This window comes from Eublepharis macularius, chromosome 1 (genome assembly GCF_028583425.1).
Source record: "Eublepharis macularius isolate TG4126 chromosome 1, MPM_Emac_v1.0, whole genome shotgun sequence".
NCBI lineage: Eukaryota > Metazoa > Chordata > Lepidosauria > Squamata > Eublepharidae > Eublepharis > Eublepharis macularius.
The window spans coordinates 10,255,949-10,282,075 of NC_072790.1; the positions used below are offsets into that span (position 1 = coordinate 10,255,949).

At 46.1% G+C, this 26,127-nt stretch overlaps 2 protein-coding genes across 4 annotated transcripts in view; one reads left to right on the plus strand and one right to left on the minus strand.

The window, feature by feature from the left end:
• MACROD2 (mono-ADP ribosylhydrolase 2) overlaps window positions 1–13,773 on the minus strand; it is a 1,366,388-nt gene extending 1,352,615 nt beyond the window's left edge. For all 3 annotated transcript variants that reach the window (XM_054984023.1, XM_054984014.1, XM_054984005.1), the window contains exons 1-2: window positions 13,603–13,773; window positions 8,408–8,521 (exon numbers count right to left, since the gene is read on the minus strand). In XM_054984023.1, the coding sequence (XP_054839998.1) occupies window positions 8,408–8,521; window positions 13,603–13,648 (160 nt within the window). In that variant the 5' untranslated portion in view covers window positions 13,649–13,773. The remainder of the gene's footprint in view (window positions 1–8,407; window positions 8,522–13,602) is intronic.
• A 3,323-nt stretch (window positions 13,774–17,096) lies between these two features.
• Window positions 17,097–26,127, plus strand: part of SEL1L2 (SEL1L2 adaptor subunit of ERAD E3 ubiquitin ligase) — a 99,601-nt gene continuing 90,570 nt past the window's right edge. Inside the window, exon 1 of the mRNA XM_054998757.1 lies at window positions 17,097–17,240. Coding sequence (XP_054854732.1) covers window positions 17,186–17,240 — 55 coding nt within the window. The 5' untranslated portion in view covers window positions 17,097–17,185. The remainder of the gene's footprint in view (window positions 17,241–26,127) is intronic.

Consider the following 26,127-nt stretch of genomic DNA (forward strand, 5'->3'; position numbering starts at 1 on the left):
CCACTTCAACAGTACTTGGTATACCTTGGATATTCTTTTCTTATCTTCTTTAAGAAGGGTCTGCTCTAGTTCCGAATTCTCTATTCGTATACCTCCCTTTACAGAGTCCGAATTATATAAGTCTCTGATCTGTCTATACTGGAACCAATCGTAGTTAGGTGATAGTTCCTCTTGTGTCTTTATTCTAAGTTTGGATGCTTCAATTTTAGTTATTTCTTTATACGTTAAACATTGTTGTTCATTATCAACAGCTCTCGGGTCTATCACCTCATATGGAACCACCCACAAAGGGGTTCCTTCTTGTAGATAAATTCTGTACTTCTTCCAGATTATATATAGACTTCTCCGAACAAAGTGATGCAGGAACATCGAGTTGACCTTTACTTTGTCATGCCATAAATATGCATGCCATCCAAATATTTTTTTATATCCCTCTAGGGCTAGTAGTTTCTTGTTCTTTAATGTCATCCATTCTTTCAACCAAACTAGGCAGATTGCATCATGATAAAGTCTCAGATTGGGCAGTTGCATTCCGCCTCTTTCCTTTGCATCTTGTAAAACTTTCACTTTCACTCGAGGCTTCTTGCCTGCCCAAACAAAATCTGATATTTTCCTCTGCCATTTTTCAAATTGTTTGGAGTCTCTGATGATTGGTATTGTCTGTAGCAAAAACATTACTCTTGGTAACACATTCATCTTAACTGCTGCAATCCTGCCCAACCATGACAAATTCAATCTATTCCATTTAATCAAGTCTCTCTCTATCTGAGTCCATAGTTTTCCATAATTGTTTTTGAATAGATCTATGTTCTTTGCAGTTAATTCGACTCCCAAATATTTCACTTTACTTGTTACTTCACAATCCGTTGTTTCCATTAACAATTGTTGTTTCTGCTTAGTCATATTTTTGCATAATATCTTTGACTTCTTTTTGTTAATGAAGAAACCTGCCAAGTCTCCAAACTCCTTGATCTTATCTATCACTCTTGGCATGTTCTCCAATGGGTCCTCTACAATTAACATTATGTCATCCGCAAATGCTCTGACCTTATATGAATAGTCCTTTATTTTTATTCCACGAATTTCATCATCTTGACGTATTTGTATCATCAGAATCTCCAATACTAAAATGAACAACAATGGAGATAACGGGCAACCTTGTCTTGTTCCTTTACTTATCGTCAATTTCTTGGTCAATTCATCATTCACCACAATTGCTGCAGTCTGGTCTCTATAAATTTCCTTAATTGCTCTGATGAATCTTTCTCCCAATTGTAGCTTTTCCATAGTGGCAAACATAAAGTCCCAGTTTAAATTGTCAAACGCTTTTTCAGCGTCAACAAAGAAGAAACCAACCTCTTTGTCACAACGCTTGTCATAATATTCAATAGCATTGATCACTGTCCTTAAGTTGTCTCTTATTTGTCTGTCTGGCAAAAAGCCTGCTTGTTCCTCCTCTATGACTTCCGAGAGCCACCCCTTCAATCTCTCCGCCAATATCTTCGCAAAAATTTTATAGTCATTGTTGAGTAGCGATATAGGTCTATAATTTTTCACATTAGTCAGGTCTTGGCCCTCTTTTGGGATCAATGATATATTCGCTTCACTCCAAGTTTCTGGAATCCTTTGATCCCTTAAAACCCCATTCATCACCTCTTTTAGGAATGGTGCCAGTTCATTAGCCATTGTCTTATAGAATTTAGCCGTAAGTCCATCTGGCCCTGGCGCCTTTCCTAGATTTGCAGATTGTATTGCCTTACTTATTTCCTCGTCAGTTACTTCACTATTCAACTTATTTCTCCAAGCTTCCGAGATTTCTGGAAGTTTGGTTTTCTCCAAATATGACGCTATTGATTCTTTGTTTACTTCTTTTTTATTATACAGCTTAGCGTAAAATTTATAAAAGGCTCTACTAATGGTAGCCTGCTCCAAATACGTTTTGTTATCTTCGCAAATTTTATTTATTATCTTCTTTTCCCTTTTCTTCTTCAATTGCCATGCCAGGTACTTCCCAGGTTTATTAGCACCCTCAAACGCTTTTTGATTCAGTCTTTTGAGATTCCACTCCAATTCTTTATTGCTCATTGCTGTTAGCTGTTCTTGAAGTATTTTAATTTCCTGGTATACCTTCTTTTTCCCTGGTCTCTTTTTTAGCTGTATTTCTTTGGCTTTTATTTTCTCCTCAATCTCTTGTCTTTTCTCCTCTTTCTTCTTTCTTGCTCTACCATTTAAGTCCATTAGTATGCCCCTTACAACCGCCTTGTAAGCATCCCAAACTTTATTGGTTGGTACTTCTTTATTCACGTTGTATTGTATAAAAAACTTTGTCTCTCTTCTCAGTATTTCCATATTCTCTCTTTCCTGTAACAAGTCCTCATTTATTCTCCATGCTTTCCTTTTTCTCTTTTTTCCAAATTTCCACATAATTGGGTTGTGATCTGAGCCTACCATAGGCATTATTTCTACCTCCTTAGTCCATAATGCTAAGTCTTTTGAGGCCCAGATCATATCAATTCTTGATAATGTAGAATGCCTTGCAGAATAAAAAGTAAACTGTCTGCTTTTAGGATATTCTCTCCTCCATACATCTTCAAGAGTCTCTTGTTGAATCAACTCAAAAAAAAGCTTTGGTAATAATCCTCTTTTCTTTTGTGCCGTTGTAGTCTTTTTGTCTAGTTCCAAGTCTGTCACTCCATTGAAGTCTCCAGCAAGAATTATCTGGTCGTATGCAAGATCGTCTAAATGCTTCCTTAAATCCTCAAAGAAGCTTTCTTTTGCACCGTTAGGTGCATAAAGTCCGACTACCAACACTCTCTTTAAATTCCAAATACATTCCACTGCTACAAATCTAGCTTCCACATCTCTCATAACAAATTTTGGCTGTAGCTCCTCTTTTATGTACAACACCACTCCTCTTTTTTTCTTGTTGGAGGCCGCTACATATTCTTTGCCCAATTTTCCAGATTTTAAATATTTTACATCCTGCTTTCTGATATGGGTCTCTTGCAAACAAACAATGTCACATTTTTGTTTTAGTAGCCAGTGAAAAGTATTTTTCCTCTTATTCGGTGAGTTTAGTCCATTTACATTCCAAGATAATACTTTACACTCCATACTCATGATCTTGTTGGTAAGTCTTTTTCATTGTCCTTAATAAATCGCTCCATCTCTCGCTCAGATCTGATGCGTTTTTTGGCCCCTCCAAACTCAAAGGACACTCCTTCCGGTAACTCCCATCTGTACCTGATTTTCATGTCCTTCAAAATCTGAATTAGCACTTTATATTTTTTCCGGTCCAGTAACACTGATCTGGGCAGTTCCTTCATTATAATAATCGTCTTGCCATCAATCTCCAATGGATCTTGAAACTGTTTTGTCACAATCCTCTCTTTCATATTTCGTGTTGTAAACTGCACAATCACATCTCTTGGTAGTTTCCTCTGGGTTGCGATTCTCGAATTCACACGGTATGCCACATCTAGGATAGCCACAACTTCCTCCTCCTCCTTCCCCAGGTACTCAGCCAACACCTCAGTCATCTGTTCTTGCGCTGACTTTCCTTCCACTTCTGGCAAGCCACGAAAACGTAGCTGCTTCTCCATATGTTTAGTTTCTGCAACTGACATTCTCCCCTTCACCAATCTCATCTCTGTTTGTTGCGTGTCTGCTAAATTCTCCATCGCGTCTTCTACTGTTTTAACTCTCTGCTGCGTTCCTTGTAATTCACTTCGTATTGTTTCCATACCTTTTTTCACTTCTGACAGCTCCGATTTTACTGTCTGTGTAACCTCTTTAACCTCTTTTATCAGCTCCAATTTCGTGTCCTTAAGTTCTTTAATCATATCTAAAAGTTTTTTGTCCAGGTTTTTATCCAGGTTTTCTATTGCCGATTGCCACTCTTTTTTTGACATCGTGGGGCTTGCTTTAGCTCGCTCCCACGAATCCGCTCTCTTCCTTAACTCCGTGGCGTAAAATTTAACGTTTTTCTATTTTAAATGTCCCGGTCTTCTTATAGAAATTAAATTTTAAAGAGTCCAAAATGTCGGGCGTCTTTTCTCTATGGTTTCTCTATGATTTTGTAATCCAAGATGGCCTACTTCCTCTTCCGCTGAAGCCGCGACCCTTCCCCTTTCAAAAATGGCGATTCCCTACTTCCTGCCCTCCAGCAAGGGCCGCTTCTCTCCAGCCACTCTATTGTTATTACGCACTTCCTGTCTCCCGTCTTCCCACAGCAGATCTCGCGATGGTGTCTTTTTCTCACAGCTCCAAAGCCACAGGTATTCAAAACAATAGTCCCATTTCTTTAATAACTTCTTTAAACTTAGTCTCTTTTTAAATTCAATTCCTGCCGAGTCTTCCCCTCCTTTTCACTAGTCTGTTGCAGTTTAAAAATCTACTTTTTTTCCTCTCTGTTTTTATCAATCTGTCCCGTCTCAGAAGATAATGATCTTTACCTTCTCTTCACTTTTCTCGGGTTGTAATCGCTGTTTCGATTTTAAGTTCTCCTCTCAGCTTCTTCCCCCAATCGATGCTTGGGTATGTAGGTCTTATGCCAGCCGAATTGGCCCCAAAACTGCCGCAGAGATTATAGCCGACCCGTCGCAAGGTGGGACCTCAAGGATCGGGGGGAGACTCGTTGTGTAGAGCCCCCCCTCGTCCGAGATCTAGCTCACCCTAGGGTCTTGAGCGTTCTTTGCCTGCTCCCCGCCTGAGAGCAGTCGGCCGCGGGCTATTTTCACCCCGCCGGCCGGTTAAAACGGCAGTCCGGTCAGCTCCGCAAGTGGAGCTGCGTTAGACCTCCATGGATCCCAAACAGGAAGTCAAGTCTCAACAACACTTGAACACCACACACAGACCCTTCTCTAAAATGTGTAGCTCACTCCACCCCTTAGGAAACACCTGCCATTCAATCACATCACACTTCACTCACCCATCCAGCCACAATAAACATTCATTCCAACCTCTTCCTTAATTAGCAGAACCAAAACCAACCCAAACCAGAACCAAAACACACAAAAAGATTAACATGGCAAAACATTGCAGAAAAATTACTCAGCAGCTAGAACTGGCTCTACTTTCCCACAGCCTTTCCCTCATGTTTCCCAAATGAGTGCCTTGGGCTCCAGGAGTTATGGAATACAGGGGCTACAATGTGCAGGGTTGAGATACTCATAAATGGAGAATCTCGTTCAGCATCTAGCTCCCATCTTCATGTTCTTCACTGTCAATTCCTCCCCTACTATAGCTTTAGATGGGAAGGGATTCCTACCAGTACAAATGCCCTTTAACTTCAATTATGGTAGCAAACAAAGGCGGGTTTTGGCCCGTCAATCGGTAAACTCTGTTCTACTTTTTGACAGAATAGCTATACCACCAAAGCAATGTGGAAAGTTAGGGAGGCAAAGCTCAGGATGGTATTTAAGTCTTAAAGTCACGACTATGAAGGTATGAGGAAAATGGGTATAGTTGCTATACCACTGGTCCGCTGAGTTTAATATCGAAAGTCAGTTTATTATTCTGGCCATGAAAAATCTGGAAAACCCATGTTAATCTAGGCATCACCTTCCTCCTTACTTAATTAGGATGATGGCAGCATCAACAACTGTCAAGTTTCCAAATCCTTTCTTCAAAATGATTGTTTATTCATATAAGGGCTTGTGGGCTGTTATTTGCAGGGGGGAAATTATGGTATTGCGAGAGAGAGAGAGAGAGAGAGAGAGAGAGAGAGAGAGAGAGAGAGAGAGAGAGAGAGAGAGAGACTGACCATGCAACATGCTCAAAAGTAATCCTAACTATGCATTTATTGGGACAACATCATACAGGATAAAAAAAATATAAATGACTGCATCAGTGCCTGGGGATAAACAGCTCACCTGCTTGTACCAACTCTAGGAACAGACCACACTCCAGCGTTTGAGCAGCAACCGTTAAACACGAGGGGTAACTCACTGGGGGCGGAGTGAGGGGAAAGCATTCCTTCAAAAACCACAACACACACTGGCAAGCACTCCTAAGTGGCATCATCTTTAAAATTCTTAAAGTGCAGTAGGTATCCTTCTGGATATTCCACTCATTCAAGGGACAAAGGAGCACCCCTATGGAAGGACATCAGAAGGTGTACAAAGTTCCAAGAAAGCCAGTAAGTAATACACACTTGATATACAGCTCCTGATAAAACAGAAGTTATTCTTAATGCCTACCCAACTCATTATTTGTAAAAAAATATATAACTCATTACAAGGTACTCTCATAGTAGCCCTAAATGTCAGGCTTGTTATGTCTGCAATACTTGAACCTAAGACAGACATCAACAAACGTAACACTAATTTGAACAAGGCCTTATGGTATATTATGACTTAACATGCAGAATGATATCAAGGAATGATTCACCTAGCATAAGCAACATAAATTCTGCCACTGCTTTACTTTCTAGTTTGGCAATTTGCCCCATTTCTGTTCTTGATAACAAGGAAGAACTATATGCAAAATTAAGCTAACTTCTAATTGAGGGCCAAAGCCACACAACCAACCCCTATATCCTCAAAGGTGCTTTTAACAGGTTTATGATTAGCAGCCGTTTCTCTTCTTCTTCCTCCCCCATCCCCATAGCAAACTGCTTTCAAATCTGAGGAGACTTTCCAAAGCGGCTCATGATGTGCCTGAGAAGTCCAACGTTTGAAGACTTAAAATTCCCACAGGACATGCTCAAATGTTTGGAGGGGGCTAGTCCAACGTTCTAATCACTAACATCACCTAGTTTGAGAGTTTTGTACTAACAGGACTTATTATGCCTTTTTATATACTTGTCATATATGCGTCCTGCATATCTGCCATGACTGTACATGGGCTCTGCCTCTGGTCTCTGAGGGTGGGGGAAGTTCTTTATTGCTGCAATGCCAGTAGGTTATCTCACAAATGTTTACTTTCTCTTTCTCACTCTGCTGAGCCAGTGCCCTTGACTGCCAGCTGAAACTGGCTCGAAATGTATCCTCCTTGAGAGCCAAAGATAAGTGCATCATTCTCACAGTCTGCTCTAAAACAATGTCTTGCTCCAACCCCCGTTAACGGTCCTGTCCCAAGGCAGGAAGATTCCCTATAACTAACATTGCTAGCCCCACATACGTCACTTCTGCCAATTCCACTGTCTATGGACCTTGTAATGAATGGATCTCTAATGAAGTTACTTCAACTGGAACACCTGTGTGTTAACTGTGGAGAACTTAGGGACCTAACTGCCAGGGACTGACAATACTACATTGCAGCAACTCTGAGTTTACCACCAAGAATATACTTAATACATACATGACCAACCTCCAATCTCTGCATAATACGCTTATTTATTTACGTCATTTATAGTCCGCCTTTCTCACTGAGACTCAAGGCGGAATACACAGTATGAGGTTAATACAATCAGTATCAAGTACATTTCAATACAATACCATAAGATAAACAGATACAAGTTTAAAAGACATAGCATTAGCAAGGATCCAAGACAGAGTAGAAAAAAATACTGGAGCAAAACGGAATCAGTTCTAAGACTAACATCTGACAACATGGGGTGCTGGTTGTACATAGGAGTGCATATTTAAAGCAGCAGATAATATATAAGGCAAAAATTGTGATGAAGTCTATGATCCCTAACTCATTAGCGAAGCATCTTCCCTACAATTCAGCCCTCCCATTTGAGTAAAAAGCCTTTTTGAATAGTTCGGTTTTGCATCGTTTACAGAAAGCCAGGAGAGGGGGGGGGCTCTTCTGACTTCCTCAGGCAGATCATTCCACAGGGTAGAAGCCACCACAGAGAAAGCCCCTGTACGGGCTGCTGCTGACGTAGCAAAGTTGCCTGTCATCGTCAAACATTGTGCTTTCAGTTCTATGGTGTTCTAGGCATACACCTAAATGCAGAAGTAATATCCCTCAAACTCTGCAATGTACGGTTCTGTAGCAAAACGGTCATCAGCATTTTCATTTGTTTTAGTTATCTCCAACCCACCCTTCTCCCCAATGGGAACTCAAAGTGCTTTACAGAATTCTCCTCTCCTCCCTTTTATCCTCACAACAATCTTCTGAGGTAGGTTAGGCCAACAGCACTCAACAGGCTCAAGGCTACCCAGCAAGTTTTCATGGTAGAAAGAGGATTGGGGTTGCCCAGATCCTAGTCCAACACTGTAACCATTATACCACGCTGGGTACAAAAGTGGTATGATGCAGCAATTTGCCATGTATTTCAACTCACTAGCCCAACTAACTAACTAAAGCACACTGCTCAGCCACCACATCTTGAATACTAACCAATCAATCAATTATAATCTTGAAATATGGGGCTTCAGGAATTTTTGTACACATGAGTTTGCTCTTAAAGTGTAAGTTCAGTTATACATTTAAATACAAAACAAAACTGACTTGCCTTCATTTTGATTCTTATTCATTTCTTCCATCCATGTTGGGATATCTTTCAGAGCAACATACTCCCGTAAGTATTCTTTACGCCTTTCTTCCAGTGTCATCTTCAACAACCGTTCTGTTTAAAAAACATGTATTGGCATTAGCAATGTTATGCTGTTTCCTTTAAGGGAAAGATCAGGACTGTAGTATTAGCACCTGTTAATTTTTTTTTTATGATGTAAATGTCATGATGTAAACGTGCACCTGATTCTGAGCTCCAAGGAGTCTCCGATCTTCGACCTTTTCCACGTGGACTACGTGGCCTGGGCTCAGTGTTGTTGGGAAGTCCCCCCACCCCACCCCACCCTTACAGCAGCATGGCACATTCAAGCATCTCTCAGGTTTTCCCCATCGTTTCTCCCATCTTTCACAACCTACTTTGCTTGTGAAGTTTTGGGAATTACTCAGAAAAGTCTGGATGGCGGCCATGCGCACAGGAAAGTTTGGATTTTCCCAGTCCCACTCACAAGGCAGCCCTCCTCACCACCACCTGGGGGGAGGCTTGTTTTTTTAACCAGATATTGGTCGATCACATTTTCTCAATTTCCATCTTTTATTTTTAAAGAAGTCTCTAGCTTCTTTTATTGTGGGAATACAAGGGAACTAGAGCACCGAGGGAACTGCACCAAAAGGAACTAGAGATGTATTTTTTCTAAAATCATAAACTGAGAATTCAGAGAACGTGAGAGACAAATTGTTGTTATGATGGTGGGCCACTTCCAGGAGACTGGGGGCAGGGAAAATGCACGCAAACCTGCCTTGCGGAGTTCCACCGCTGCTGCGTTGAAGTTCCCCAAGCCCATTCCCTTACTGTATTGCTCATATTCTGAAAGAGTGAACGTTTCACAAAAAGCAGCCCTAAAAGTGATACATTTAGAACCAATTAGCACCACTATTCACTGGCCAAGCCTCTCAAATTAGTCCTTGACTCTGTCATTAAACTGTGTTCTAAGACTCCTGTAGGGGAACATCAAAAAGTTACTTGACACTTTTTTTGCAACCTTGAACAGCATTTAGAACTTGCTTGGTTTTCACGGCCACTCATTTATTACTACAGGAATCCCAAATTTCTGTTAGTATTAATCACTGGACGCTACTGAAATGTTCAGTTGATAGACAACATCTCTGTTAACAAATCCACTCTCTGGTTTTGTTAGGTGGAGTTCAGTTTGCATGTAGCTTTTAAGAATTCTACAAGGCAAGTGCTCTTTTGAGGTATTTGTAGCATCCACCTGAGCTGCTATGTTAGCAGAGACAGCATACACTACTAAACAGTTCAACAGATTCTGCACAGCACCTGAGATTCAGACCATACTGAAAATGCCATCCTTCCATTTAGCAAATAGTAAACAGAAGGAAACCCCACTCTGAGACTATTATCTCACCTCTGGACACATTACTGAATATCTTCTCTTCATTTTAAAGAGCATTTTCCAAAAGAAACTGGTGCAATTCTCAGATTTAATTAATTGGGAAGGGGGTGACAAAATAAATGACATGTGCATTAAGCAACAACTTCAATAAACTGCATGAGCCAAACAGTGTATAAACTCCAGATCACCTTCCCCACCACCACAAATACACACACACACACAGGGAGAGAAAAGACTTCAAAGCCCTGGAAGCATAAGGTTAATTCTGTTCTGTGGCTGCAACACCAAAAACATTCAGAGCAGACACTGGCCCCAACAGGAAAACCTTCAGGCACAGGAAGCAGAATGCATGGTGAGCAGCTCTCACGCATTACTGCCAATGCATGGATCCAATGTCCCGTAGAAGCCTGTCTCGTGAGTTCCACAGTTCAAGAGTCAGCCCAAAGATTTTATCTGGATTTACAGAATTTCAGCGTGCTCACACTGACTTTGTTTGATTGGTGATCAAAGCGAAAGGGACATCTTAGCTAAGAAGCCACCAGCTGCCAAGGTTTGGGTACTCATTCAGTAATAATTTGATTTTCCACAAGTTTTTGCAGAGAAACAGTTTACAGTTGAGACTATGCATACCAAACCACCAAGCAGGTTTTGAATCTTGGGAATATTGTTAAGAAGCCCTGAATTAGACGTAATGCACCCAATTTACAAAACAGTAAGCCTTTGACAAACTTATCAAATTCATGAAAGCATTTATTTTTGTGCTTAAGAACACAGGTTTCCAAAAGTAAACTGGAAAGATTTGTCTGCCCAGTCTTATGAATAAGTCCCATTTCAGAAAACTGTACAAACACCTGCTGAACAGAAGAGATCAAGATAGGTAGCCGTGTTTGTCTAAAGCAGTAGAAAAGAGCAAGAGTCCAGCAGCACCTATAAGACTAACAAAATTTGTGGTAGGGTATGAGCTTTGTGAGCCACAGCTCACTTCTTCAGATATCTATGGCTCATGAAAGCTCATACCCTACCACAAATTTTGTTAGTCTTATAGGTGCTACTGGACTCTTGCTCTTTTCTACTGAACGGAAGAGAGTGAATTTCGCATGGCTTCTTGAAAACACTAGTGTGCAGTAGCAGGCACGCAAGTATTTAAGTTGAGAAAAATCTCAAAGTCCACAAAGGCTCACAACTTTAGTGCAATTTTAGCAGCAAGAGTACAATAGGTAGAAAACCAGGGGAACTCAACACTGAAGGTCTCAGGATCAGCACTTTTTCTAGTAGCAATGTTGCAGTTGTGAGAAAAAAGATGTTGAATATTCTTCACATGGTCCTCCCTACTTGTGATAAAAGAACATAAAACCTGCACATGGCGGCCTTTCCTTGGGTACGAGAAAAGCTATACAGATACACACGTCAACTTTATCAGCAGTAAAACTCGCTTTAGAATCTAGGACATCTGCCTGGAGCTTTAAATTCTAAGCCTTCTTTTTATGTGCATTCACTTGCAGCTTCATGAGTATGAGCAGATGCCATGAGCCAATGCTGCTGGTTGTTGTTATTATTATTGATAGTCCATCTTTCTCACTGGGACCCAAGGCGGATTACACAGTGCAAGGGAAAACAACAGTATCAACGAAATACAATATCAACAAAAGAAGTTAATGTTGCTTTACACATTTAGTAGGGATAAACAATTCTTTCAAAGAAACCACATATTTGCTTCAAAAAATTTCCTTCAGCTAGAAAAGCAAGCTAACACCGCTGCAACAAATGCTTTCTACAAACTCAGTCTAGCCTGGAAGATGGCCCCTATCTTGACACGGCTTATTTGGCCACCAGGATCCATGCCACTGTAACACAGAGGCTAGACTACTGTAAAGCATTCTACATAGGTCTCCCCTCAAAGTCAATTCAGAGACTCCAGTTAGTGCAGAACACCAGCTTTGTTAGAGCCCGGCAGAGCTCAGCAAAGCATGCACATCACTCCCGTTCTGCAGTCTCTCCACGGGCCACTCATGTTACTGGGCTCAGTTCAAGGTTTTGGCCATGATATATAAAGCCCTTCATGGCCTTGGCCCCTCATATCTACGGGACTGCCTTTCTGCTTATGCTCCGCCATGGCAACTTGGCTCGTTTGAACAGGGCCTTCTGTGGGTGTCATCCTGCAAATGGGCGAAACCAACAGCTGCCCCATCTATGCATATTCTCTGTTGTGACCCTCACTTTGTGGAGTGGCATGCCTGATGTGCCTGGTCTGTTGCTGTAAGTATGATCCTCGAAGGTAGTTTCCACATCATTAAACATGGCATGTCAAATTGTTTATGCTTTGTTTTGGCATTGTATCAGCTCTTTTGATTCTTCACTTTCCTACTCATTTTTCAACTTTCAGCAACCCACGCTCCCTTGTATTGTTTACTGAATGGCAAGCCATTGATTGCATAAGCTCTCTCGAGCCTCAGTGAGGGAGCCATACCGCTGAAGACTTCCCGCCACCCATGCAGCAAAATGCTGTATTTTAATATTTTATACCCGCCAATTTTAATTGTTTTGATATGTTTTAATGTTTTTATAATGTTTTTACTGTTTTAAACTGTTGTTAAACCACCCTGAGCCCGTCTAACGGAGAGAGCGGTCTAGAAATATGATTAAATAAATAAAGTGAATAAAATAAATAAATAAATGTACAGCTGTTTTATTTCAGCTGCCCTCCTCATCCATTGCACTAGGACTTGCTTCAGATTCTCCCTTTTCCTCACACTGTTTCAGTTTGCACGTATAAAGAGCAATGTTGCAAGCAAGAAAGCACGCCATGCTTTTGTTTCTTAAGTGGGACAAGTAAATGACCTTTCAAGTCTAGGTGGATAATTTCTTTCAAAAATATGAATTAAAACATGAGGTTTCTTGCAGTTAGTCTTTCACTCACACATGCACACATTCCTCCTTAACTTGCGTTTGTTTAGGGCAAGCCAGATTTGAAGAACGGCACGACAGAGTCGACCGTTTTGGCCTGTACAGGACTATGAGATATACAGGCAGAGATCAGCCTGCTGAAAAACTGGGAGGGGGTGGAAACGCACGCCTGCCCAGGCATCACAAGCAGGGAACAACAGAAGACACACACCCGCAAGGTGAACAGAAGCCGAGCAGGCAACCTCTTAAGCACTCTTCAAGCCCAACTAGATTCCCAGGGTACTCTGAAGAAGGGAGCTGTGTCGCCCACAAGCTTATCCCCTGGGCATCTATCTAGTCGGTCTCTGAGCCAGAGGAGTCAGCCGTGGTAGTCGGTAACTGCAGAACAGTCAGAAGTCCACGAGCACCTTGAAGGCAAACCAACTGCAACCGGGGCCTCTGACGAGGAGTGCGGTGGCTCTCGAAAGCCCCTGCCTCAGTAAAGTTGGTTCGTCTTCAAGGCGCTGCTGGTCTTCGAGGGAACTTTTGAGGGCTTGTCAGCAGGGCTGCAGGAGCGGGGTGGCTGGGCAGTCTGGCGCCCAGAAGCACCGGCTTCAGGGCTGAGGGCCGAGGCTGGGGCGCAGGTGCTCCGGGCACCCCGACCCCTTTCTCACACACACGCACGCACCCCGAGGGAGCGGGCGCCTGTCAGCCTGAGCACCGGCGCCAAGTCAGAGGGAAGGGGAGGGAAGGGAGCCGGGCTGCAGCCCCCCCCGCCCCCCCCCGGGGCAAGGTCACAAGGCGGAGAGCAGCCACAGCCCACCCCCACCCCGGCTCCCTTCGCCTCAGGAGGGAGCGGCTCCTCCTGCGCCCGGAGGCAGAGGGCGGCGGCGGCGGCTACCTTTCTCTTCCCTCCAGAGCTTTTTCCGCTTGTTGCCGGGGTACATGGCGCTGTGGCTGGCGGCGGCTTTGAGCTGCAGGTTCCCCAGGCTTCGGGCGGGGAGGGAAGCGCGCGGGCCCGGGCGGCGTCGGTCAGCCGAGGAGGAGGCGGCGGCGGCGGGCCGGGAGCGGGTCGGTGGCGCCCCTCGCCGCGCGTCAACTGGGTCACGCCTCGCTCCGACCCGGCAGACGCCCCCGCAGCGCCCGCCCCCTTCCCCCGCGGCCATTGGCTCCGCCGGGCGCCGCTCCGCGCCACGCCCCGCCCACGCGCGCGCCGCGACGCCCGCCCCGCCCCCCAACGGCCGTTAACCGCCGCAACCGCGGAGGGGGGAGGGGCTTGGAGGGGCGGGCGGCGCCTGAGCCCGTCGCGCGCCCTCCGCCTCAGCCGCGCTCCCCCAGGGCGGCCTGCAGCATGCTCCGGGGCTCCCCGGTTCTCCTCACAACAACCCTGCGAGGTGGATCAAGCCGTGTTAAGTCTTTCTGTTGCAGCAGAAGAGAAAGAGTCCAGTCGCACCTAGAAGACGAATACAATGGGGGGGGAGGGGAGGCTGCGAGAGTGGGACTGGCCCAAGTCGCCCAGCAAGCTTCCCTGGCGCAGCAGGAATTCGAACCTGGATCTCCCGGATCCTAAGGTGGCGCTCTAACCACGACCTCAAGCTAGCCTAGAAATGGTGGGGAGGGGGGGCGTGAGCCACATGAGGACCTATTGAGGAGAAAGGCAGGATATAAACGGAGCAAATAAATAACTAAATTTTATTCCCACCTCTGCTTTGCTGGGCTCGAGCCCCCGCTTCTTCAGACCCAATCAGGCTAAATGCAACGACCCTTCTTACCATAACGTAATGCTTATAAGCTGCTCATAGACAAATTACCGCCCCATTCAGAGCGGAGTACAAAGTCAGTTTTGTTATCCCCACAATACAGTGGGGGAGCTGGGTTGAGAGGAGCGGCTGACCCAAGGCTACCTGTTGAACTCGTGGTAATACTGATTCACAACCCAACCACTTAACCAGTTTTTTCAAAAACAGGAGTGCCCACACACACACACACACACAGCACCTTAACATTTTATTTCAGCCTGGGTTTGCATGAACTAAAGCCAGCTTTCTTACAGGTGCATGCAATTGGGCTTCAGAAACACTCTGGCAACACTAGTAATGGAATTTTATTCCAGAATCAACTTGGATGGACAAGAACTCGCTGCTTGGTATATAAATGAATGAATCCTTACAATGTTGTAGTGTGAAAAAACCAGCTGGGTCACAGAGCCAGGAAATGTGAAATGCAGAGTGAAACGTCATAAAGTCTCATTCAGATCTAATCAGAAAAAATACAAAGACTTCTGCTAGCTTTGCTAATATAAATAAATGAGTGGGGAGTCAACTTTTCAAGCAAATGAGAACTTAGATAATCCTGGAGGGGAAAGACTTTGAGGGGTGAAATGAGATTTCTGAATTGTTTCACCTTGCTAGACTTCCTCACAAAAGGCAAGAAGCTCATGGAAGTCTCATCCTCTGACATTGGAGACCCCGCACCCAAGCCCCAAGTTGTGTTGCACTGTTTTTAGGGTTACTTCAGTGGTGAAATTCTCTGCACATGCCAAGAAACACCACAGACTTTAGTCTGTCAATTATTCTAGAATACAGCAGGCAGTCTGCCAATTTTTTATAACTCTTTATTTATAAACATTTCAATAATAATAATACAACAATAACTTTGTTCCAAACATAGGCACAATATATATTTGTAAGGAATATCACATCGTTACAGATCAAAAATGATTAATAAAGGTAAAAGTCAATGTATGTCCTAGGCACTGTACTTTTCTTGAGCACACCCAAGTACCTCAAAAAACAATATTTGGGTCCAGTAGGGAGCTCTGACTCTCCAAAGCTCATACCTTTCTTTAAGGTGCTTCTGGACCCAAATCTTGCTTTTCTACTACAGAACTAAATCTTGCTCTTTTACTAGAGACCAACACAGCTACCCACCTGAAACTACCAAAAATCATTATGACCAATACAATTTGTGTTCCCATGATCAACACCAAACAAGAATTATTCAAGAAGGCGTCTTTATTTCTGTATTACCTCTTACCCTTGTATTTACAAAAATCTATTTCTGAGTTACAAGGAGTTAATTCATGGATTTATTGACTAAAACAGAACCATGCAAAAGCATCACCATAGTTGCTGTCATGAACATAAAACAGCTTTACCAAATTGATATACTATGGATGTTGTCATCTGGAAAGTTTACCCCAAGAAAACGAAAATGATCAAGGCTATATATAGATCAAGCAGCCTCTCTCTCTTTGGGGAGTAGAGGCGCTTAGGAAAGGGTACCAACTTCAACACTGCACACATGACTATATATGAAAAGACAGAGTAAGGATAAGGTAGGGAATTCTCAACTCTGCCATGGAAGGTTGGGCAGACACTTTCAGTCTAACCTACTCCACAGGGTTGTTGTACAGATAAACTGGAGAAGAATGTAAGCCATTACAGATATCCATTGGGGCAATAGGCAGCATGTAAAATAAGTAAAATATATTTCTTGATAAAGCAAACAAGCCCACTCTCCACTCCATCTTGTTGCGCCTCTGTCCTGGCGTTGGGCTAAACCTGGGGATACCCCGATTCAAACCCCCGTAACGCCACGAAGCTCACGGGCTGACCCTGAGTCAGCTGTTCTCTAGCGCTCCTTCAAGCAGCACGGGAGGTTCACATGACCGTCCGCACAAATGCTCCGTGTCATTATTTCTTCAACTGTGTATTGGATTTCTGCTGGTCAAAGTCTTTGCACGTTTGTATTTCTGCACCCTATTACGCGGTTTATCGAACCGTCGTTGAAAGTGACTGTCCCGACTCACACTGTACAGTCCGTCTCGTGTCTCCGCTAGGAAGCGAGACTAAACAAACGACACCCATAAACAGCACAGATCCGAACTCTTCCTCGGGCAGCCGCACCCTGGCGCTTATCATCTGCAGGCACGGCACGGCACGGCACGGCACGGCAGCGCAATTCCTTGCTGGGAATCCCCCTCCCCCACCCCGGTATTTCCCAGGCAGCCTTATGGCAACCGAAGGATCTCTACTGGAGCCCCGCAGCGCCGGGACTGCGGCGCCAGGAGCCTGCGTGGGAAATCCCCAGCACTGGGTCTCCGGCCGCCCCGGCGCAGGAGGCGCGCGTCCCTGAACGGCATGAAGCCTTCCGCCGCAGACCGGGCCAAAGACATTGAAGCCCCGCCCACCACCTTCGCTCCCCGCGGCACCTGCCGGCTGTTTGCGCTTGCGCACTCCCCCAGCCCCGCCCCCGAAGCATCCTGCCCCTCTTCCCCCCGCCCCAAGAGGAACCCGCCGTCTCTTTCCGGGTCGGAGGTCACGAGCCTCCCGAGCGACGTGATTGGCCGGCTGTCGGGGAAACGGTTGCTAGGTAACCGCGTGAGGGCCGAAGCGCAGGAGGGAGCGGAGGAGGCTCAGCCGCCGGGGCGGGCTGTGGGAGCGGAGCGGGCGAGGCCGGCGCCCTCCAGGCCCGACCTGGCGATGCGGGCCCTGCTGGCAGCCTTGCTGTTGACGCCCTTCTGGGCCGTGGTGCAAAGTAGGTATCCGGAACGACGCCTCTCGCCTTCGGGGAAAGGGCTCGCCTCGGCCCCTTCGGAAACCAGCGGAAGGAAGGCGCTCTGGGCCCGGGAGGCCCGCGCCCTGCAAGTTGGGGATCAACTGTCGCTGGTTTTTTAACAAGTAGGGGGGGGGGGATCTGGTCGCTGCTTCCTTTACACAGCCGTCCTAGGCATGTCTGCTCGGAAGTAAGCCCCGCTGTGTTTCGTGGCACTTGGTCCCATCTCGAAAAACAAGGTTCGAGTCAAGTGGCGCCTGAAAAACCAGAGGAAGAAAAATCCCAACCCAACAAGTCAGGAACCATCAAGGCTGAGCGCCTAAGAAAATGTAAAAGAAATATAATTACTTATCGTGCAGCACAACAGCGATTAAAAACCATTGGAACAAAGTTAAAATCCTAGAGACCGAGTAACACAGAGAGTCACAAAATTGTTGGTACATATAAAAGAACCCAGTCTCACAATTGATTGCCCATATACAGACACAAAATGCATTTCAGCCCTCTGGGCGTTCCTCAGTGGTGTAATTTGTTGTTACATCACATGTAAAAATTATGACTGAGAAATATAAAATATTGCTGGTTCTGGCCAGGAGGTATAAATTTTAGGTTCCCTATTTGCTATACTACAGAGCAACAAGGCAGCCCACCTGATACTAGTCCGGTATAGGTGTGCATGGGATTGCACTCTGGGTATTAGGGAGGGGGAAGCAAACATTACCTTTAAAAGACTCTTCAAACTGTGTTTGGATCTGCTTCATTCTCTAGTGCACAAACAGTAATAATAACATTTATATACCACCCTTCAGGACGACTTAACACCCACTTAGAGTGGTTTTCGATATGTTATTACTCTCACAACAATCACCCTGTGAGGTGGGTGGGGCTAAGAGAGCTCAGAGAGTGCTGTGACTGACCCAAGGTCACCCAGCTGGCTTCAAGCGGAGGAGTGGGGGTTCAAACCCAGTTCTCCAGATTAAAGTCCTGCTGCTCCTAATCACTACATCAAACTGGCTCTCCAAACATGCAGCGAAGAGACGTGCAGTTATCAGGACAGTTTTATGCATTTCCCCAAACTAACTGCCATCCTAACCAGAGTTATGCTCTTCTAAATCCATTCAAGTCTTTGAAGGATGTGACACCACATCATGTTTTCCATATAAGAAAACTAATGTTTTAAAAGGGAAATGCTGAGGTCATCTATCGTAGGCTGCATACAAACGATAACTTTTTAAGGGCTTCCTGACAATACTGCAGATAACAACCATCACTACCAATAGTACACACACAGTACAATCCTAAACAGAGTATACCTTTCGGGGTCCGTTGACAGCTTAGGCTTAGAAAGATGTAACTGTGCTTAGAACTGCACAGAAATTCATTTTTTGTGGTCTCCCTTCAAACCAGTTTTGTAGATTAGCAATACAGGACTGCATTTGGGTTCGCTGGAAAGAATGTTGACACGTGTGGCACACATTCACATTTATGCTCATGCAACACTTCATTAATGAGCCAAGTTCTGCCATCTAGCTTTGCAAATCCTATTACTTCAAGCTGTGTCCTGGAAAAGCCAAAAATAGCCTGCAGAAGTATGGCCAACACAGTTGCATTAACATACAACACTCTGGTTTAACTACTGAGCATGCCTTTATTTAATTTTTTTATCCCCATTACGTAGTCCAAAAGGACACTTAACAAAAGTCGCAATCAGTACGAAAACAATAACAGTTTCTAACTGAAAGATAGTTACACAGCAACAAATAAAACACTTTGCAGTCAGTTAACTTGCTGTCTGCCTGAACTCAGCACTGGATGAAATGTAAACATTCCAATTAATTTCACAGAGCCAACCTGGTAAACTTCCTAGAGGACTTCCACAGAAGAAGTGCTGCTGTTGAAAGGGCCCTGCTCTTTGTCCTCACCATAGTTTAAGAGAAGGAGCTCAGCAAATAGGGTTGATGGGTGGCATGATTCTTTGAACATACTATTTAATATGAAAAGATGGACATTTAACCACTGGAGAACTCATGTAGGCTCTTCAGAGATAGCAAAGTTACCTCTCCCTCAAAACTACCATTCAAAAACACTTTTAATAATTCCCCCTTTGAAATTAAACAGACTACAACAGAAGTTGTTTTGTAATCCATGCTACTGAACAATACCCTTTCTCTGCAACAATACCCTTTCTGGCTGCAATTAAGGATTACAAGAATAAATTTGGAAAGGTTCCTCTTTACCCCCAGAACAAAGAGGCTCACTTCTCATTCATGACATTTGTACAGCTGTCACACCATGGCAGCCCTACGGGGGAAGTTCCTCCTACTGCTCTACAGATTACAAATAGGACCAACATTTCACCTTGCAGTAAAGTACAAAATATTTACAATCCCATTGGTATCTTCTGACTAAGATATATTAGCCATATTAATAGCAATTGTAAAATGAAGAGAGCAGGTATGGTGTAGTGGTTAGACAGGTGAGTTAGGACTTAGAAGATCTACGTTGAAATGCCCATTCAGCCATGAAACTGACTGGGTGAACGTGGGCCAGTCCTCTCTCGCAGCCTAACCTACCTTACAGGGATGTGAAATTTTAATGGATGTAGGAAAAACCATATGTGCCCCCCTGAGAAGGAAGAGTGGTGTAAACTGCAATAAATAGGTAAAAAGAAAAGAGGATGGCAGCACACTTCTCAGCCTCTAAAATAAAAGCAAACAGATGAAACAGGAAGAATGCAAAACAGCAAGCAATACAACTAGGGTCGATCAAAATGATAGTCAAATAATATTTTTGGTAGCCACTGCCTCACCTAGCTATCCTTTGCGAAAGGCATATAAGGGGCCTGCAGTGCAAAATGAGACACATCCTGCACAGGTGTTGGGAATGCCAGAAGATCCATGTTGAGTCTCATTTTCCCTCAACGCTGGTGTGCAGTTAAGAGCTTGCCTGAATTCTTCAGCACGTCAGGGACGTAGGGTCAGCATCTTACATCCATTCCTCTCATTTCATGCTTGGTATTCAGGAGAGAGATTCTCCCTCCGTGGGTGAGCAGCTGTCTCCCAGAACTGAATTTATGGTCACCACTGGTGACCATCTCTCAGACCCTGTGGGTGAAATTAAATTCCAGAGGACCACATCATCTCTGAGTCATCATAAATTTTACTCTCCATTAAACCTTATCTCTAGCTTAGATTTGAAGTGCTTTTGTCTCAGCTCAGCAGGTAATCATTAATGTAAAAACAGGACATAGAACATTTACTCAACGCACAAAGAGGAGCACCACTGTGCAACCAATGCTCCTTAAAAACACCAGAATCTACAACCCATATGCGAACACATCTCCATGACCTCGATATAAGCACAACAGGGGATTTCCATTTCTCTTTTTTTAAATTGCCTCTCAAAAACAATTGAGTGTAAAGTTTCCTTGGATCCTGTAGTTTTAATACAAGTGTTATTTGGAAGTGCTGTTGACATAAAATTGATGGTGAACAAGCTTTTTGATTACAGTAAGCTGATAATACGAACTAGCAGGGTGGGAAGTTACCAGGAATTTTTTGATTGGCTACAAACATATAGGGAAAGCACACAGGGTGTCTTAAGTCAGCCTTGTCCTGCGCTCAGTGAAGATTCATCAAACGAAGAGCAGCCTGCAGTTTGCCCTCAAATTAACTCAACTGCAGCCTTCTCAGCACCTGTCCCCACAGTCCCTTGATTTCCCTGAAAAGCTGCATCCAGTGCAGCCTGAGACTGTTGAAACGAATGGACATGCACCCAGTTTATTCTCTCAAGGGAAGGGAGATTACAAATCTTATTTAACTACAGTGCAATCTCTACATTGTTAGAATAATACATATATAACATGCTAAATTACATACTGGCATTATCTTGAAATTGAAAATAACCTTTTCTAACATTTGACAAGCGCTACTTGTCGGTTGCAGACCAGTATGGATATATTTATTAGGCACACATCCTCAGCTAGGAATTATTTCAATCTTCAGTAAAGATGGGAATGATTTGCAGCATTGGGCTGCAGTGTGACCTAAAAACTGGAGAACAACTTGAGAGCAATTAAGCATAACCTAGAGCCAGCAGTACGTGCAATCACTATTATTTACAGGCTTAACTCTTGCACAATTGAATATCTATGCCCCAAATGTAGAATAGAGGAAAATTTGGGGGGGGGGGGACCTTATGAGTTGGATTATATTACCACACAAACAGAAGAAGCTTATTCAAAAGAATTTTCTCTTTTCTCAGTAGCCTCCTACATACCCTGCAAACCCTCTACTTGGGGTCAAGGAAGCCTCATGGACAAAGTACCACATGGCATGGCAGAGCAGCAAAGAGGGAGACTCTGGCAAAATTGCTTTCCCTTGCTCTTGCATGAGTGCAGGGACATCATGAGTAAAGTTTGCTGCATTCACATAAGAGCAAGGGAGGACAATTTTCTCAATTCTTCCTCTTCACTACAGCCTCCAGTGACATGTGGCACTTGTCCACAACGGTCCCTGACCCTTTGCAGACAGTGTTCAGGGGATGTTGGGGCTGCTGGGGGAAGGAAGAGGCAGGAAAGATCTCACACAGCGATAGATTCAAACCCTATGCCAACCATAACTACCTTTAAAAATTAATTTTTTGAATACCTGTCAGAGGTCAGTGGTCCCTTCCTTCCCCCTGGACTTAACCTGGCCAGCTCGGGGAATAGGAGGTGACCGAGGAGGCAGGGAGAGCTGGTGTTGAGCTCCAGAGAGCTTCCACTGCAGTGGCAGGGCCCCCAGCCTGGCCCAGGATGATGGCAATGGCTGAGGCCACCAGTGGGCCTGGAGCAGCCAGGAGGCAGCCAGCGGGACTCATGGCAGACACCGTGGCAGAGGCCAAGCCCCACATCCGCCGGAAAGAGGCTTCTAGGATGACAGTCACCACTGCTGGAGATATGTGGCCATCTCGAAAGCAGCATCGGGTCGGGTGCCGGGCTTGCCACAGTCGAGAGTGGGAAGGGGAGCCCAGAGGAAGGTCCATCGGAGGACGGATGACCCGCGAAACCTGGCACGGGGCAAGAACAGCCATCTCTGCCCTTGGGAATGTGACCGGGCCGGGCCCAGCCAGCCTCACCCTGCAAGGAAGCCAACACAGGGCAGGGCAGTGCTCTGACAGGGAAGACATCAAGGGCGGCACTCCCATAAGACCACAGAGGGATCAATCTACCAGTGAGTGGGGGAGACACAAGGGATGATAAGGCAAAGCTGGATGGAGGCGGCGAGATACCTCAAGAAGGCCCCATAAAATCGGGTGACTCAGAGTGGCAAATGAGGAGTAGTTGGGAGGCAGGCGAGCGAGTGAGCGAGCAGCTGAGAGCAAGCGAGCGGGAAGCTGCCCAGACAGAGCTTGACCCCCAGTGGAGGGAGAGAGGGTTGAGGGTGCAGTAAACCCCCCTCTTTCCCTGTCCCCGATTCTGAGGCATCCTCTGAGGCTGACCAGGGGAGGAAAGCCATCCTGGAGGGCACACCCCCCTCTGGCTCCGACGACCCGGGGGCAGATCCCCACAAGTTGGTGGCCCATACGGGGATAGCATCCAGGCTTCCACCTTACTTACCTGCACCAGCCAACTGGAACCTGCGCCTTTCCCAGTTTCTCGTGCCAGCCAAGCTTCAGTTCCCCACTACCAAGACTCCAGGGTCCGCGAGCTCCTCCAGTTCCACAGAAACGGGTGCCATTGTGACGCAGTACCCCTCTACGATGGACCTTACCCAGTTTCGCCAATGGTTAGCCGAGTGCCAGGAGCAGTTGATGCAGGATGTGGTGGCTAAGCAGCAGGAGGCATAGACATCCTTGGTGAGGGACCTGTGCCATGCTTGGGAGGTGACCCAGATGGCTGGGGCGCTGCCCCAAAAGCACCCATTCCAAAAACCCCACCCTTCACCCTCACCTGCCTGGGACCCGAGGAGGACGTGGAGGCATATTTGGAGATATTCAAAAGGATGGCAGAGATGGCCTGAGGCCCAATGGTCTTACATAGTGGGACCATACCTGACAGGGGGCTCCAGGCCGCTTTAAGGACCCTACCGAAAGACCAGGTTGCTGACTACGACACCCTTAAGGCGGCCATCTTGGATCGATACGAAATCACTGAAGAGACCTTTTGGCAGAGGTTCCGGGACCAAGAGTGGCGTATGGGCGACCGGCCATGGTTGGTGGCTGCTGAGCTAAAGGAGCTGGTCGCCTAGTAACTTGGGCCTAAGACCCCGGGGGAAGTGGCAATCGTGGACAAGGTGGTCAGAGAACAACTCCTCCAGATAGTACCCCCAGAGGTCCGGGCCCCAGAGGTCCATAATGTCAGACTGTGGCTTGCTAAAAGTTGTAATCCAGACTACCTCTTGCAATGAGACATGAGTCCATTGGTTTCAAAAGATTTACTGAATATAAACAACCATTATAGTCCACAATCCAAGATGCTAGGATCTTGGCTGATACAGAAGTATTGTTACGAATGACAGGCAAAAGCAAAGGTACAGAATATCAGTCCCCTGTAGGCCCCATCCTCCCCCACAGTTCTCAAAACAAACGGCCTGAGGGTGAGAAAGTGAAAGCTTCCCAAGGCTGGAAAAGTTGTAGACATAACATTCTTCTTCTCTCTGTGAAGTTCCAGTGAACTGCTTGCCACCTGCAACAGAAGCACTTACAATACTGACAAGATTAAAATGGAGTCTCTTTGGTTTGAAGATACATAAAACATAGTCAGAACCTGACACATAACAAGTCCAAAGCCCTGAAGGACTTGGTGAGCCTGCTAGAGAACTTCCTCACAGCCGAAACAGCAGGCTGTTCCCTGGAACAGCTTCCCCTGGGCTCCCGCCGTACCCACAGCACTGGGGGGATGGAGAGTCAACCTCGACTGAACCCACCTGCTGAAAGGCAGATGCAGAGCAGGACCTGGATCCTGGCCCCTGCCTTTCAGTTGTCCCAGCCAGTCTGGATACCCGGATTCACATCATTGCTGCCTGACAGGCCGGGAACTGGGGCCCCCACAGAGGGAGGGGCGGGTACCCAGAGCTCATTGGCAGAGCCGGGGCCTTGTTTTTCCTGTGGCCAGCCAGGGTACTTCAGGCAGGAGGACCCCCTCATGGAGTATGATGCTAGTTGGGAGGTAGATATGCTAGCTGCAGGGGGGGATACATGAGCACCAGTGCTCCTGGCACCGGTGCGCCTTTGCAGACAAGGTCTGTGGGCCCTCCTGGACTCCGGCAGCACCATTTCTATGGTGAGGGCCCACTTTCTCCCTACCGACCTGACTGTGCAGCACTGGACCCAGGTCTCCTGTGTCTATCACCATGCCCACAAGTGGCCTATAGTAACGGTGGCTTTGGAATATCAAGGAGCCCCCCACACCCTGGACGTGGCCAAGGTGCTGATCTGCCCTACCCGGTCCTGCTCGGTCGTGATGCACTGGAGTTCCCCAACATGCTGCAAGAGGCCTTGGAGCCGAACGCCATCTTCTGGGGAGAGAATGGGAGAACCCTCAAACCTTTGACCTCCTCTGGGAACCTCCATGATGGACCAAGCAAGAGTCTGATCCCACTTGAGCTAGCCTTCAAGAGTCCGTGGCAATGAGTGATGGGGAGGTCCAGGATGCCCACCATGCCTCTCTAGTCCCTCACATCGAGAGGAAAGGGAGAGTATGGTACCAGGTGGCGAGGGCAGCAAAGGGGCAAGGGAAGGTATTACAAGTGATTCTTCTGTTTCTCGCTCACGACGAACGTCCAGGCTCACTCCTGCTCCTATGCTACCTGCCAGAAGGTCTCCGTGAGGCGACTCTCGAGAGCACCCTTAGCCCCCTTCCCCATAGTCTGGTCCCCATTCCACCAGATTGCTATGGATTTCATAGGACCTCTACCCAGGACCCCCTGGGGCCTCTGCTATATGTTGGTGATGATAGACTATGTGGCCCATTTCCTCAAGATAATACTACTTCATACAATGCAGACCCTGGAGATAGTCAAGGCTTTTCTCCAGTTTATTGCTATGGTAGGGCTGCCTGCAGAGCTCTTGAAAGACAGAGGCACCCCGTTCCAAGCCTCCGTAATGCGCCATCTATGCTGTAATCTGGTCATCCGGCAGATCTTTACATTGGCCTACCACCCTCAAACAGATGGTTTGTTGGAATGGCTGAACCAGACGGTGAAAGAGGCCCTGCAGAAGCCAGCCCACTACCGGCGCCAGCAGTGGGATTTTAATGTGAACACCCTTCTCTTTACTCTACGGCGGAGCCCTTCGGCTTCCATGGGCTTCAACCCCTTTGAGCTGCCCTATGGAGGACAGCTGCGAGGGCTACTAGACCTGTTGGAAGACCAATGGGCCCCTCGGGGTGAGGACTCTAGCCTGCCCACAGATTACCATGTCTAACAGCTGAGGAAGCAGCTCAAGTGGTCTCGGGAAGAGGCGTCCCATAGGCTGACAAGCTCAGAAATGGCAGAAGGCTGCCTACAATAAGGGATGAGGCCCTGGACCGTCAGCACTGGAGACAAGGCCCTCATGCACCGAGCAGTGTTCCCTCAGGAAGAAGGTGACCCATGGCAAGGCCCCTACGAAGTATCCCGCGTGCTGGGCCCTCTATGAAGTCCAGTGCAATCAAAGATCCCTCCATGTGAACCTCCTCAAGAGATGGTGCAAACATCTGGAGGAGGGATGCTGCCTAGCTGCTGACCCGTTGGAACTGCCGGACAGCGACCTCCCGTGGTCCACATCCACCCCAGAGTCTGAGGCCCCGCAGCTGGACCCTGGGTTAACATCAGAATGAACCCAACTGATGGGAGAAGGTGCCAAGGGTATTCTCCCGCATCCGGAATCCATGAACCTAATACAGCAT